This window comes from Pseudonaja textilis, chromosome 2 (genome assembly GCF_049901715.1).
Source record: "Pseudonaja textilis isolate UNSWEBS1 chromosome 2, rPseTex1.2, whole genome shotgun sequence".
In the NCBI taxonomy this organism is placed as follows: domain Eukaryota; kingdom Metazoa; phylum Chordata; class Lepidosauria; order Squamata; family Elapidae; genus Pseudonaja; species Pseudonaja textilis.
In genome coordinates, this window is record NC_141991.1 from 106,686,056 (window position 1) to 106,701,994 (window position 15,939).

Here is a 15,939-nt window from a genome sequence, read left to right on the forward strand (position 1 = left end):
GTTTTAGTCTTAGCATCACTCAAGCACCACACTGTGGCTAGCCATCCCAATGCCACAGTGCAAAGCCCCAGTCAACCCAGCTGCCCTGCACTCCTCAGGCCTTGCTGTGCCCAGCTGACTTTTACTGTCTTCCTATGTGAGATATCTGCTGGCCATTTCTTCCTGAGGCTGCTCACATTGTTCTCCAAATAACACATCTGTCATCCTCTGAATGGCAAGGGCCATTCTCATAATGCTTCAGAAAGCCTTTGGAAAACTTCGGAGGCCTTCCATCACAAAAAGCAGTGCATGATATTTGGAGAACAGCATGTGCTATTTGGGGAACAGTGCAAGTGGACTTGGGAAGAAAGCTTGGCACAGCCAGCCCACAGGCCAGATGCCACTTATCACCAGTGGAAAGAAAACAGTGAAGGTTTGTTGGGTGCAACAGGCCCTGCAGAGTGCAGGATGGCAGAGTGGCTGGGGCTTTGCATTATGGAGCTGGGGCCGCTGACTGCAGTGAGAGTTTCAGGTGGTGCTTCTTGGCTGAAGTAGTAGCCTGGGCTGGTGGCATGTGGCTGAGACTGCTAAAGGCCCCAGGTATCTACATCAATAACAGTGCTGCTGTGCAGGGTATCCAAAAGAGCTGAGATGGAGAGGGGAGTTGAAATGCCCCTGTAATCATAAGTGCAAGTGAGCTGCCAAGAGCCAAAATTTTACTCACAGGACACTGGAAATTTGGTGACTAGCATAAGTATTGTTTGCTCAGTGACTTGTAACATCAAGTGGTCTCTCAGAAAATGGTCATACTGTGAGGATGACTATCTGTATTGTTATTGGAAAGCACCAGATCCTTCCCAAATAATATTCCCACACAATCCAATTCAAAATTAGATGGTTTAATATAATGAACACCCCTAAAATGGTCTTGGTTTTAACAGTCAAGCTCAGTTGCTTTCATCCAAGGACTTCGATTTTCTTCTAAATTCTTATATGAAGGAAGGAAGGAAGGAAGGAAGGAAGGAAGGAAATTTCCTGCTGTGATTCTAAAGCAAGAACTGACTTCATTGTCTCTTTGCCATTTGCTCAAAACAATTTGATTTGAGGAATGCTTAATATAAATTCTGTCAGGACCAAGATTAATTCCCTCAGTGTTTGGCAAGAAAAAGATTAAATATTAGGTGGTGAAGACTGAAGTGGAGTATGTGGGATCCAGATATATATTAACATTTTGGGAAAAAGCATCTCCAGGGACAGGTTTCAACCCTAACTAAAAAAAGAAAATCCCAACACAAGATAAAAAGGGAGGAGAGAATTTGTCTTTTGCTATTTACTTCCTGTTCTGTTCTCCACACGTGTGGAACTGGTTAATGACCAGAAATTACACAGCATCAATCTTCACATTTCACAGAGGGATAGAATATGGAAAATTTCTGTTTCTGTCTTCATGCAAAAATCCTGCCAACAGCCCTCAAGGTACCCCAGAGCCTTTAAGTATAAAATAATTGCCAAGCTGTCATTTTAATTGCCTCATCTAATTCCTCCGTCTTTCTCTTTCCCTGGACACACAATGCTTCCCTACTCAAAAGGAAGGGTTCTTGACTGTTTTCATAAGATATTGGCCCTTCAAATTGGTAAATATTTAGCAGCTTTATTAAGGTCGTCCTTACAACTCAGCCAAGCTAATCATGCCATTTTATAGATATAGTATGAGAAGATTTAATCAACAGGTACAGAAGGCAAATGAATTATTCAACATCATTTTGCTTTGCACTATAAATCTCAGAGATGATATAGGATATTCTGAGTTTTCATCTGCAGAGGGAGAGAGAACTCTGACCCTGGTGGTGGGAAATCTGACATTTAACAAACAAACACCATTTCCTCCTTCCATTTCTAGGGCTGGTTTTTCTGGCAGCAGGATTTCTGCTTTGGGAATGAACCAAAAAGATATATCCTGGGAATCATCTGCTTAGATTCTTTTCCTATCCTGGTTTTAACATAGAGGGCAATTTCACACATTAACCAGATGCCTAAGAGATAACATCAACAAAAAGCTTCTGGCGGATATCTCTATGGACGGCTTACAATTTGCAGCCAGATCCATGGTTTCCAGAGATGGGACAGCACTGGGAGGTAGTCCACCATTAAGCTCTTTTCAGGAAATGAACTAAGAGTCTATTGACGCAGTCCTAAGTATTAAACATGGCCAATATTGTATAGAAACCTGAAAGGAGAATAAGTACATGATAAGACCAGTTTCTCTCCTTCAGCCCAATGATAGCAGTCCAATTTTTTTCGGGTAGGAAGCAGTTAGAGAAACAATTAATGGTTCCCAGCCTGCCCAAACAAATGCACTACTGCAGGCAAGGCAAAAGAACCGAAGAAAACATTCCTCAATTTTATGCTGTCATTCACAGGTCAGCAGATGACCTGCATGGTACAGCAGACTCACAGAAGATACAGAATTCATATAAAACCAAGAGAAAGTTTCCTGCCATTCCCCAACTTCAAATACAAAGAGAAGCAACTCAGAATGAAGGAAACATGTGTGGTGTGCTGGCACCATATCTCGAACGTGCTGTAGAAGGGTGAAAAGCCAATGGCCTATGTCTCCTACAACAGAGTTCCCAATCTTTCCAGGATGGAGGGGAGGTGGTCCACATGAGTGGTGGGCAAGCCCGTGCATCTGTGAGGCTCCATTTGTGCTCGTGCAAATGGAGAGCATGCACACACACTCACCTGTTGCTTCCGCAAGTGGGGATGCATGCATGCACACTCTCCCACCACTTCTGCAGCCCAGTTCCAAACAGCCCAAGGCCCAGTAGTGGGCTGCATCCGGGGGGTTGGGGACCCCTATTTTACAAAACAGCAGGTTATATCATTTATCACCAGCAGGCTGTGTTGCTTTGGCCAGGAACAGCTTCTCTCCAGCAGCACAGCCCATCTCAACAGCTCTAACAGAAGAAATCCCAACGGCAGATGATTGTAGGGCAGATCCATGTATATTTATTAAACATTTTAAGATAAACATGTTTGCCTATACAGAAGGTACTGTAATGGCTATTGTTCCAGTGTGGGAATACTGTTATAGTTCACCCATGATAATACTAACTACTGGCTGTGTTTGCTAAGTGTTCTTCCATTTCCTTCCATTTCTGGTCCACTGGTGGGCTTTTTTTTCTGTTGCAATGAATTATTCAATTGAAAAAGAACTTGAAGTGCATTGAGCTAAAGTCAGTGCACTTATCTGAAAGTGAGAGGATTTCTCAATGGGATATGAGAAAGTTAAGCTCTGCCTTCCAGCTGCCATAGATGGAGTTAACTCTTCCCTCTCAGATCCATCTTTCAGCAACCAGAAAGATACTTCATTTTTCAAACTGTGGCCAGCAATTAGGAATCCATAGCCATTTTTAAAAAATATAGAAAAGGGGCAAGGCTGATTAGCTGACATTAAAAAGCTCCCAAACCCTAGGAGATATTTGGGGTCATGATGACTTCTCACTTTCTAGTTTAGTTTAGTTTAGTTTAGTTTAGTTTAGTTTATTGTCATTGCACCTTGTACAACGAAATCAAACACCATCTTCAGTGCACATCATGACCATGAAAGTAAACATACACACATCCTTCACACTCCACACATTGAGAACACCACACCAAAACTGCATTTATACAGTAGAATTCAAAAGAGCTACTGCCCTGGGATAGAGGCTGTTTTTCAGCCTATTTGTGCTTGTTTTTATTATTCTGTACCATCTGCCAGATGGTAATAGTCCAAAAAACTATTCCCAGGATTCCCAGGTTTCCAGGATGAGATGGGTCTTTGAGAATGTTTTGAACTTTCTTAAGGCAGTGGGAGCTATAAAGCTCTTCCAAAGAAGGGAGAGGGCAACCATACAGACGTGCAGTAAGTTAAAAAGCTCTCCGTGGTGCAGTGGTAGAAGGTCACCAGCAGTTTTTCATTCAGTTGTTGTTTTCTGAGAAGTCTCAGGTAGTATAATCTCTGCTGGGCCCTTTTGACCAGGGCTGCAATGTGAGCATCCCAGGTCAGGTCCTCTTTTATGGTAACACCCAGAAACATAAAACTGGCCACTTGGTCCACTTGGTCTCCATTGATAAGCAAAGGCTGGATGTCTGATGTGTTCCTTCTATAGTCCACTATAAGCTCCTTGGTCTTATTGGTGTTGAGGACCAAGTTATTGTGTCCACACCACAAAAGCAGCCTGTCCACCTCAACTCGGTAGGCAGACTCATCCCCCCTGGAGATGTTTGTGTTTTGAGAGCCAGGCAGCAGGAGTTTCCAAATTTTTTTTTTTAAAGTAACAAGTTCTATGACCAGAAAAAGTTTTTTTTGGGGGGGTGGGGTGGATTCCATGAAGATGAAGGGCAATGGAGGAGGTGTTATACCCTCTAGAGTTGTTTGGATAAAAAGGTGTGATAAACATGTTATAAATAATAATGTTGAGATTCGTCTTTAAAAATCTGGATGAGATCAGTGTTTCCTGATGAAGCTCTCTTTAGGCAAATTGGGAGGAGAATATAAACTCTTGAAGAACAAAAAGAAGAAAACCCTAGTAAACATTTCTTTTCATGTTGTTGATATTCATTTTCAGGATTAGATGGTTAACAGAGCAATCTGTGAATGTCAGAAACAAAGAGCTGCAATTCTATACACGCCTGGCTAGGAATAGGCCCCATCAAACATAGTAGAATGTGAGGTCCCTCAGAGCAGGGGTCTCCAACCTTGGCAACTTTAAGACTTGTGGACTTCAAATCCCAGCTTTACTAGCTGAGGAATTCTGGGAGTTGAAGTCCACAAGTCTTAAAGTTGCCAAGGTTGGAGACCCCTGCCTCAGAGGGACATCACAAGATCATTGTAACCATTGCAGACATCTAGCAAAATCCGCTGAGCCGTCAGAAATCCCAGAAGTGAATAACCCAAGCTTCCTTTGATTTTGTTTTCCTCCCTTTTCTCTTTCCCTTTTAGGAACCCCCAGGTGACAGCGGTGGCAGCAGCAGCTGGAGCAGCAGCAAAGTGGCAGAACCCCTCCCACAAACCTGAAATGCCGTCTTACAGAAGACTAAACTGGCACTGGAACAGAACAGCACCCAAGAGAACTACATCTATCTCCTTTAATTATCCTGTGTACATATTAGTCAGTGGAAATGCTTTATAATTTCTATAGCTAAGGCCAGCTAAGCTATAGAAAAACCAGGTGTGCATAAACACTCTCCCTGAAGTTAGCCAGGCAAATTAAAATCATGTACACTGTGACGGGGGGAGGGAATGTATTGAATTTCCCCAGAGGGAAAAAAAATTATATAGATCATGACTGTTATGATTCATCCACATTGATAACTCTGGAGACTTACCATTTTTGTCTGTCTTGAAGAGGACTTTCCATCTAACGGCACTGAATTTATACGTTTCCATCTTTTGTACTAAGGTGAGAATGTACAAGTTCCAGTATTTGAATTCTGCAAGTACTTTTGTGTCCATATATCGCTGATAAGTCCATGTCCTTGCTTTCCCTCCCACCCAAAACACTAATGATGTGTGCATAAGTGCTTGCAGGATCTCATATCTGCATGATACATTCAGACCATGTCCTTCAAAGGACATTTGATCTCAATACATTTAGCCTAAGATTTCAAAATCTGCACCTTGGGACGAGACTTAGTCTCGTCTTGTCATTTTACACTTTTCTCTACTGCTAACTCCTCTGGATTGGAGTTTCTCTGGAATTATATGAATTGTGTTTTCAGTCCTCACTGTTTTGTTCTTAGTTTTGTATTCCATTACGATGTTTCTTTCCCCTTTTACAAAACTAACTTTAGAAGTCTTGAGATAGTAGAACATTTAGCCAAAGCTTGAATACCTAAAACACCTGAAACCAAAAAAAAAATGATGTATTAAAAGAACAAATCAATATATTAATTTCTAGCTGTTTCATGATGCCTAAGATATTCTCTATGTGGGTTGAGTTGAATCATTTCATCCAGTCCTATATATGTTGGCTTTCTGAGGTCTTATTGGGCTACTTACAATAAGTGGGTGTGGAAGCACATTCTTTCTTAGACCTCGTCCCCTGTGAGCAATTATAACAGTATAAATCCCTTATAAGTGAATGAGGTTTATGCAGGTCTAACTGTACATAGGATCGCTGCTGTGGAGTTGGCAATACTGTGCCCAGAGATGTTTGGGGTAGCCATCATTTTTTAACTGTTTTCCTTCCAGTTCCCATAATTAGATTTGAAAGGATTTCTGCCAGCATTTTTGTGTTCCTACGACTTACCAATCAACTCCAGCAAGTACCACTGCCACCTAAATGGAAGGGAAAAATCTGACTGTTGGCTGACTTGGCTGTACATTTAATAGAAAACAGATTTGGAAAAATCAGAAGGGAATCCTTCATGACATGGAAATAAGGAATCAGCCAATCTGCCATTAGAGATACAAGAATCTAGACTTACAAAATATGCTAGTTCTAATGTTTATAAATACACTTTCTTTTCTGCTAAAAGACACACCATAAACTCTACTATTATTACTACTACTACTAAATTCCACCATTCTTCAAAAAATATGGCCTTAAATTCTGAAATTTATTACAGTAAAACCATGATCCCATGTCACCATCTAAATGTATTTTGAAAATCATTTTCAAAGCAGGATCACATTTTTGAAAGAAAAATATGTACACATTAATTTATCCTTGAAGCAATACATCCACTCTTAAAAATTTGCAGCTATATGTTATTTCAACCCATAACCATTACCATTACTCTCTCTTTCTCTCTCTCCCTGTCTCTCTCTCTCTCTCTCTCTCTCTCTCTCTCTCACACACACACACACACACATATGATGGTGGGGAAAATCTTGACTGTTACGTTGTATACACAGACTAAATTATTTTGGTCAAAACTGTGTTTGTGTGCGTGTGTGTGCACAAACACAAAAACAGACAGTTTTGAGTAAAGTAATTTTATTATAAATGAAAAAGGGACAGCCACGCAAAAATGCAAAAGGAAAAGCAAAAACACAGCATAACCTTGCCTACAGCAAGGTTGTGATGGAAATGTAAAACGAGCTGAAAAACTAAGAGCTTGCACAGGTCAAAGGCAAAGTAAGAGTAGAACAGTCTTGGCCAGCCAGGCCCCTACCAATGTGCTGGGTTACAATTCCCCTTGGCTGTGCTGGCAGAGGTGACCAGAGTTGTTGTTTAGTACAGCTGGAGGGTACCTGGCTATGACAGTACTTATAGCTCTTTACTGACTCTCATTCAGTTCATTCCCAATTCTTCCAAACTTTGAATTGTCGGGTCCTTGGGAGCAAAAAGCTGTTTGTCATGGGGATTATCTGTTAAACAGCCATGCACAAGAATACGGCACTGTATAAAATAATAAATATTAATACATATAATTTAATAGTGTATTTTATAAAATGGGCTTCTGGTGCTATGAAAAGTGATTTGTGAATGTTTTCCTCCTTATCGTACTAAATCCTCTTGTTTATTACCCAACGTACTGGCTGAACCCTGTTGTAATTTTCCTCTGTATTATTTGTATGACTTCTGTATGCTGCCAATATATTGTCTTGTGATTTTGTTTAATCTTTATACATTGGTTCCTTGTTATAAGTGTTACCATTCTGTGTTGTCTCCATGTAATAGAAAATCATCTATGGCAGGGTAGGTTAACCGAGAGACAGTCAATATGGAGCCTTCTGGATGTTTTGGATTACAACTCAGAGTGTCCTTGCCATTCGCCATGCTACTGGAGCTGACATGAATCGAAGTCCTGTATGTTTGGGGATCAACACACTGTCTCCCTTTGGCCTACCCAAGACTAATTAATACATTACTATTGTTAATTCTACATCAGATCAACCTCAGATTTGTAGATATTCTAATCCTCAATATAAACATATAGATTCAGATTTTAAATTGCCCTAGCTCTTCCCCTATATACTTACATAGAGCTCTGATTTCCCTTATATGCTAAACTCCTACAAAATGTATCTTCATTTCCACAAACTTGCTTTTGGTAGCAAATGTATATTCCACTTTGAGGGCATTAAAAGTAGATGTTAAATGAATGCAAGTTGGACACACCACATGTGTTTTTCTCAAGGCCTGTCCTGCTTTTACTATAGCAATACATGTTGTATCTAAGGAAGGTATAACATGTACCCATTAGTGCATGTTTAAATCTCTTATGCCAAGAAAAGGAGAGTAAAGAGAAGGATCAGCCTGTTTCTAGCTTATGACAAGTGGGTGGCAGGCTGTGCCTGTGATGGGCTCTGTTAGTCTAGTCCAGGGTCAGTCCTCCCAGACAGAAAACACAACCAGATGAGCTCGTTCTATTTTATTGTAAGGCTACGTTAACAATAATGTGCAAGTCTGAAAATACAAATGTCCCACGGTCACTTTTAACAGTCTGATACATTAGGGCAGATTCTTTTTAATTTGTTTTCTTTGCCCCGTAAGTTGTTTCAGGCTCTTCCCCTTTTTATCTGATCATTGCTTAGGCAGCATCTCTTCCTCTCAAAGTCATGCTCCCAAACATTTCCTTCATAATCCAAAAACCCACTTATTAAAAAGTGTTATTGAACTCTGAGAACCAGTCATAAGCCCTCTTCCTTCAGCACCATCATAATTTCGAACAGTCATTGAACAAATGGCCATAATTCGAGGACTACTTGTACCACAAAAATGTCACTGAATGATTTTGGGTCATTTCAACAAATTACCATTGGTAATTTCATTGATTTTCATCTTAATAGGAAAACTTTGGGAGATTTTCAAATATGTTATGTATGGCAATCTTTAAGTTAATTTACCCTGTTGTGATGGGTAATTTTTTCATGTGCCATTACCCAAAGAAAACCCATTTTTACTCAAAGTGGGGTAATTTATTCAGATTTGGGAAGTACCGGCCGAGTCCTATATGACAGATTTCATCCAGCTAATGCAAATAAGAAAGCACAGGCAATTTGGAGCAAACACACAGGCAGTCCAAGGCTGCAGAAGGTGTGTGTACCTATTCAAATAATTGCTTTTACAGCCCTTTGGACTTTGTTGGAATACAGCAGCCCTAAGATCTCTGATACCATTTATAGATATAAAAACCTGTAAAGCAGTTTTCCAAGGCCTTACCCACTTTGCATCAGCACATTGCCTACTGTGACTTTTGTGTCTTCAAACAATAATTAGTTTTGCCAGCAGCCATCCAAAGATTCTGTATTTTTAGTCTGGAGCATCTCTATATGGATGAATTGACTCCCTCACTGCAAGGAATTTGTGAGGCATTGTTTTGGATAGAGTGGACAACGTTTGTTTTAGAACAGGGGTCTTCAACCTTGGCCACTTTAAGACTTGGGGACTTCAACTCCCAGAATTATGGAGAATTATGGAAGTTGAAGTCCCCAAGTCTTAAAGTGGCCACGGTTGGAGACCCCTGTTTTAGAATTCCAAGTTTAGAGCAGGAGAACTGGCATAAAGTGCAAAATAAATAAATAAAAATTCATTAATTCCACCACTATTATTAATAGAAATTAGTATTAGTGTTATTTGGTGGGAAGAAAAGCCATGACTATTGAATTCTATATGTAGAAATCCCTTTAAGTATGCTTTGCCTTTTTTATTTAGCTCATGACACTTTCACAATTCTTCTTTATTGATGTCATAATGGTATCTCCAAGGAGGCAAGGGATGACCATTTTTCATTTTGTGAACAAGAATATAACTGCCTCTTCCAAGATTAACAAATACATACAGAAATAATAAGATTAAGCTAGATAGCATGGTTTTTGAGTCACACAATATTTTGTGTTCTCCAATGTAAAGCCCTCCAAATATGTTGGATTACAGCTTTCATGGGCCATGCTTGCCAAGGATGATGTAATCCAATACATTTAGATGATGTCCAATTGGGAAAAAGTACACTATTGATGCCACGGAGCTGCAATTGCTAAATGAGATATAAATTTAAAATTGGGCTAGCTCTGCTAAAGAAGCTGCGTTGCAATATTTTTTCTATCCTTTTTTTTTATCCTGGATAAACAAACAAGGAAAATAGATATGACATTAAACATGGTATATCTTTGTCATTTTCCTTCCTACTTTGCAAATGAGTGTAACACTTAAATTACTATTCAGACTTGAATCTGTTCCTTCAACACTTCTATGAAATCTTATTTTAATACCTCCATTTCTTTGAGGTCACCATCTAAAAAGATTTTTAAAAAATCAAAATCAACTCCTGGTGACTTCCTGGACACTCATCTATGTTAATTCCTTGGCAGTAATGCAAAACTAGATTGCCATTTCTTTCTACTGAGGTAATTATATTACCAAAAAACAAATAGAGCAATCTTTGGTTGAATGAGTCAAAAGCTGACAAGCTAACATGCTAGTCAAAATATTCCCACAGGAATCTGTTTCACTTCCTGCCCATTGCCTTTTTGTTGTTCAGTATCTCTGTTGTTTAATATCATTCTTGTTAAAGTTGCAAAAGAATTAAAAACAACAACATCATTGCCAATACGCAGTATCTTTCATTATTAACACTAGTATATACTGTAGAACTGGTATGATGAACAGCAGTGGCGCAGTGGTTAGAAGGCAGTACTGCAGGCTACTTCTGCTGACTGCAGGCTGCCTGCAATTTGGCAGTTCACCAGGCTCAAGGTTGACTCAGCTTTCCATCTGTCTGGGTAAAATGAGGACCCAGATTGTTTGGGGCAATATGCTGTCGCTGTAAACCACTTAGAGAGGGATATAAAGCCCTGCAAAGCAGTATATAAGGCTAAGTGCTATTGCTGTTGCTATGACACAGAGATCTTGATCTCAATGGGCTTACAATCTGGAGAAATGGACCATTGGTGCAAAGCACCTGAGTGATTCAAGCATTCACAGAGTACATTTAAATTCCTCTTATCCTTTCAATGCTCAAGGCAATCGACTTATAACAGTTCATTTAGTGACTGTTCAAAGTTATCATGAAAAAGTTATCACTGAAAAAAGTAACTTATGACCATTTTTCACACTTACGACCATTGCAGCACCCCTATGGTCACACAATCAAAATTCAGGCGCTTGGCAACTGACTCATATTTTATGATGGTTGCAGCGTCCTGGGATCATGTGAAAGCCTTTGGTGACCTTCTGACCAGCAAAGTCAATGGGGGAAGCCAGATTCACTTAACAAATGTGTTACTAACTTAACAACTGAAGTGATTCATTTAACAGGTGTAGCAAGAAAGGTCATAAAATGAGACAAAGCTCATTGAACAAATGTCTCACTTAGCAACAGAAATTTGGGGTTCAATTGGGTTTGTAAGTTGAGGACTGCCTATATGTAGTGATTCTCCCTAAATTTTATCACCATAATAAGGCTGGGTTGAGGGAGTGACTCCCAAAGTCCCCAGGGAAATTTATGGGCAGGGATATTTGAAATGAGCCTCTCAATAACCCTTAACCACTCTTGAACCCTGGCCACACAATTGACACGGGACTTGACTAACAGATCCCACAGAAAAAAAAAGAATTAAAGCAAACATTGGGTTGCACAAGGGATAGATGCAGCTTACAGACAGGAAGCAGACTTTTTCTGATCCACCAAACGCTCTGAAACCATTGGAAAATTTAGTACATCTGCTGAAGCTTAAGGGATTGACCTCAGTAAGGTCTGCGCACCCTGAGAGCTGCACGTATGAGCTCTTAGCCTGGAGAAACATTTGAAAATTGGAAAGATTCAAAAGTTTCAGGAAATGAATTGGCCCAGACGTTTTGCAGCCTGGGAAAGCTATCAGGTGTTTGACTAGATGGCTGTCTCCTTTTCAGATAGCCAAAAGGCTATCTGAAGCCATAAAAGAACAATGTAAGAGAATTCTTGCACAATGCCCCATCACAATGCCCTGCTTTTTTCTGGACTTCAAAGAAATAATATATATATAAAACATAATACTTTCCCTCGGAACCAGATTGTTGAAGATTTAGTCCTCACTATAGGCTGTTCAGCTGCCTGAATCCAATCACAGCTGCCTGACTATGGTTGTTTTAACACAGGGGTCCCCAAACTTGGCAACATTAAGACTTGTGGACTTCAACTCCCAGAATTCCTCAACCAGCTTTGGAGACCACTGTTTAAGAAAGGCTGAAACTCCTCGCTGGCTGCTTTTCTAATAACCTCTATATACTCTGCCCAGCAATCTAAAGGAGCAGAAAGAGAGAACTACCCTGACACATATCCCTCTTTCCTTTCAGCTTTTACATTATTTGCTCCCCAAAAGTTAGCCAGCTATAATTGACTACCTAACGGATAAAAATACTGAAATAAGTACTGGGAAGCCAGTGATATGGCGGGGGAAAGCCGTATTGTTAAAAGCGTGTTGCCTTTCATCAAGGTAACACAATTTCCTTATAAATTATCAGGGTCCCAGAGGGCAGGTGCTAAGATAGAAAAGGCATCCTTCCAAGGTTACATAAAATGATATTGTTTTATTGAAGGAACCTGGAAGATGCCTTTCCTATTGGACCCAATAGGACAAGTAGAAACAACAGGGAGGGAGAGGCAGCCTTGCCTATATCCTTACCAAGAACTATTAAAAGAATTTGGGTAAGGAAGAGCAGGTTAAGGGGGTGGATAAGAGTAGAACATGAACCAATGTCCAACAATCTAATGTGGAGATCCAAACTACTCAATGGAATAGCTTCCCTTACTGGAGGTTTTCAAACCATTGTAAAACCTTACTGGAGGTTTTCAAACAAAAATTGGATAGCTTTTTATTTGAGGTGGTCTGAGGTGGTCTGGGCAGGAATTTGGATTAAAAGATCTCCAAGATCCCTTTGATCCACAAAAGGACTCTCAGAGGAATAGCCCAAGCTCAGCATAAATATAATAATTTATGGCATAGGACCAGAATATTGGTAAGGGGAAAATGATCCTGAGTTATGTGTTACTCTTGGTGACTTCATGAACACATCCATGTATTACAGCTCAGAAATATTTTCCCTTTGCCTTTTCTTGGATGCTTTCCAAATTATAGCCATGGTATTCCCTAATGATATCCCCACCAAGGAGACCTTATTTTGCCATATCAAGTGCTGCCATCTGCTGAGATGCAATATTGGTCAAAGTATTATCAAATGTTTAACTATCAACATTTAAGAGATGAAGAAAAAAATGGACAGAAGGTAAAGAAAAAGACTCTATTTTCTGTTTTATTCACCAAGCTGATTCCCTGATTTTTATGGTACATCTACCTTTTTATTTGCTGAATTTATTTTATTCAATTTATTTAATTTACTGATTCCATAGTAAATTCCTAAGTACGGTTTACCAGTTACATGGTAAGCATGAATCATTTCCAGTTATTGGTCTCTCTTTGTGTTAAGGCAGCAATTATTAGGGTCCAGTTCTCCTGCCCCTTATTATTTTTGCTTTGAAGACATTTCACTTCTCATCCAAGAAGCTTCTTCAGCTCAAACTGGGAGTGGAGAATGGAAGGATTTATATCCCTTGCAGACAGCTGGTTACTTGCATTCTTTTAGAGAGTCACTGAGGCCACTTGAAAGTTTATCTGTGTGGACAGAGTCACCTGAGTACTGGAAATGGGTGTGAAGCCTTCTTGGAACTGCTGAAAGGACTGTGTTGTGGAGCTATGGTTGCTGCAGGATGTTTTCTGCCCCTGTGTCCCTTCACTGTTGAAAACAGGCACAGGCTGTTGGGGATGAGTCTGCATTGCCTGCATCTCAAACTGAAGCGCAAATGGTTCCTGTAGTCTGCAGTTTTTCTGGAAATCTGTTTATACTCCCACACCATTCAAAGGCTGTTCAATCCAAAGTACATGTCTATGGAGATTCTCTATATGGATATATCAAACATTTTGAACTTAACTAACTTGGGGTGCAAATAAAAAAAAACACAATAACTTTGCATTGGGAGAACAAAATTACCATGCCAGGCTTAAAATTCTGAAATGAAGAAAGGTGTTCATGCTCTGCCTTTAGTTGGCATTCTTTGGGCACAGTAAAAACAAAAAAAAAGGCTGACCAATTAATTCTGGGTGGGCAAGGATTAACTCATGGTTCTAAAATTGAAATCACTTTGCAGACCTATCATGTATATGTTTTGGTTTGTTGGGATTTTCTTTTGCATCTTTGTTTTATTTTTATTTGGGGTTTTGTTTATCCGCACACACACACATGCACGTACGTGTATATATGTTGTTTTGCAGTCATTTTTCTTTCATTGGGGTATATTCTAGCAATAAAACAATTTTAAAATGCCACTCTGGGTCTAAAGGAGTGGGCTCTGTGTGCCCCTGACTATTTCCATTTCCAGCTTTGATTACAATGATTATCTACAACTATCTGTCAACCAAAATTAGATTTCTCCTTTGAGGAAAGGCAGCAAGGGAAATGAACCAGCAAAGAAACTCATGCCTGTGGTATAATTCATTTACCTAATGGTTGTCTATCTTCCCTGCTTCCTGCCTCTTTGGCCCTGCAGCCTGCTTCTGGCAGGAATGGCCTCTATCCAGAGGAATCAAGACATGCAGAAAAGGGGAGGTAACCCAATGGTCATGTGGGCATTTTCTGATTAAGCTCGTCACTCATATAAATGATGCGAAGAAGAGGCACAGATGCCTACACTTTCTTTTTTCTGTATCTCCTGTATTTTTTTTTAAAAAAATCATCTCTTCCATCTCTTTTTTCAGTGAGGATTGGCCAGGATAGATCTGGATCTTGTATTGTTATGGGGTGGAGAAGAACAAAATGATGAAATAGGAAGAGCAATGAAATGGGTTGGACCTGACATCCGGGTCAGAACTGATGCAGCCTTTCTAATGCAATGGCTGCCTTGCTTTTGATGGCAAGAAAAAAGCAATAGCACACAAATGATGCATTGGTGCTTTAGGAATGGGTCAAATACAAATCAAAGTAGAACCAGCAGTATCTCTTTAGGAAAGCACAGAGTGATCAGATCCTGTTTTCAGCCATGCCTTATTTTATTCACTGAGACTACCAACAAACTCTTCCCTATTTAGCCAGGTATTAGCCACTCATCCCCAGGCTCTGATATCAGAATTTCAGAACATGAGGGACCATATCTTGTTTCTAAGATGTGGCCTCATTTGATCCCTGAACTGACACTTTGAGCAGACATTCTCCATAGAAAGGCCACCCTTTGGGGGAAACCGATATTTTCCCCCTTCCCGGATCTTAACCTTGCAAGTGAAGCCAACAGATTTCTAACAGACAAATGGAACCTTCTGGAAGCTACTATCTGATAATAAGCAGAGATTTCCTCCATCCTCACTATGCAACTTTGCCTAATGAAAATTTTGAATAGAATCCTTAGATCCCCGATAACTAGAGATGCTTCTCTAGGTGGCCCTTACTGGCTCTATTGGCTTTTGCTGGGTGGTTCTGAAATTTTTGTCAAGGTGTTTGCCTCCTGTTTTCTCCTCTCCCCCAATATTAATCTTAAACTACCTGTCTTGAGTAGGAAGCCTTGTACATCCTCCTTGCTCCAGTTCTCTGCCCATCTGGTTTTGCTCTATTCTCTCTGTCTCTATGAAGAGTTTCAGGTAATTGGATGAGTCCTTTGCTCACCGACTGTGCTGATTGTAAATACTATTGTAATCTACAATGATAAACAGAGCTGAGGGTTTGGCTGTGCACCAGAGCTGAGTTAGCATCCGAACATTTCCAGACAGAGATGAAGAACATTTTCAAAGTTGATTCCCTTTTCTTTGATCCTGAAAAATAATTTTCACAGCAGTCTCACTTGTGAATAAAAGACAGCCCTCATCGCCTCTCTGTTACTTAAGCATAGCCTGCCCAAGCAGGTGTTCTCCATGGGCCTGCTGGTAGGGAATAACAGAATTTGTAATCCAGCTCGTCTGAGGGCCCTAGGATAAGGGAAAGGCTTGTCACTGAAGTGGAGTAT

The 15,939-nt window shown here is 40.1% G+C and overlaps 1 protein-coding gene across 1 annotated transcript in view; it reads left to right on the forward strand.

Annotated features, from left to right (window-relative positions):
• CYGB (cytoglobin) overlaps nucleotides 1-7,598 on the forward strand; it is a 73,425-nt gene extending 65,827 nt beyond the window's left edge. The window contains exon 5 of the mRNA XM_026702052.2: nucleotides 4,967-7,598. Coding sequence (XP_026557837.1) covers nucleotides 4,967-5,041 — 75 coding nt within the window. The 3' untranslated portion in view covers nucleotides 5,042-7,598. The remainder of the gene's footprint in view (nucleotides 1-4,966) is intronic.
• The last annotated feature ends 8,341 nt before the right edge of the window (nucleotides 7,599-15,939 follow it).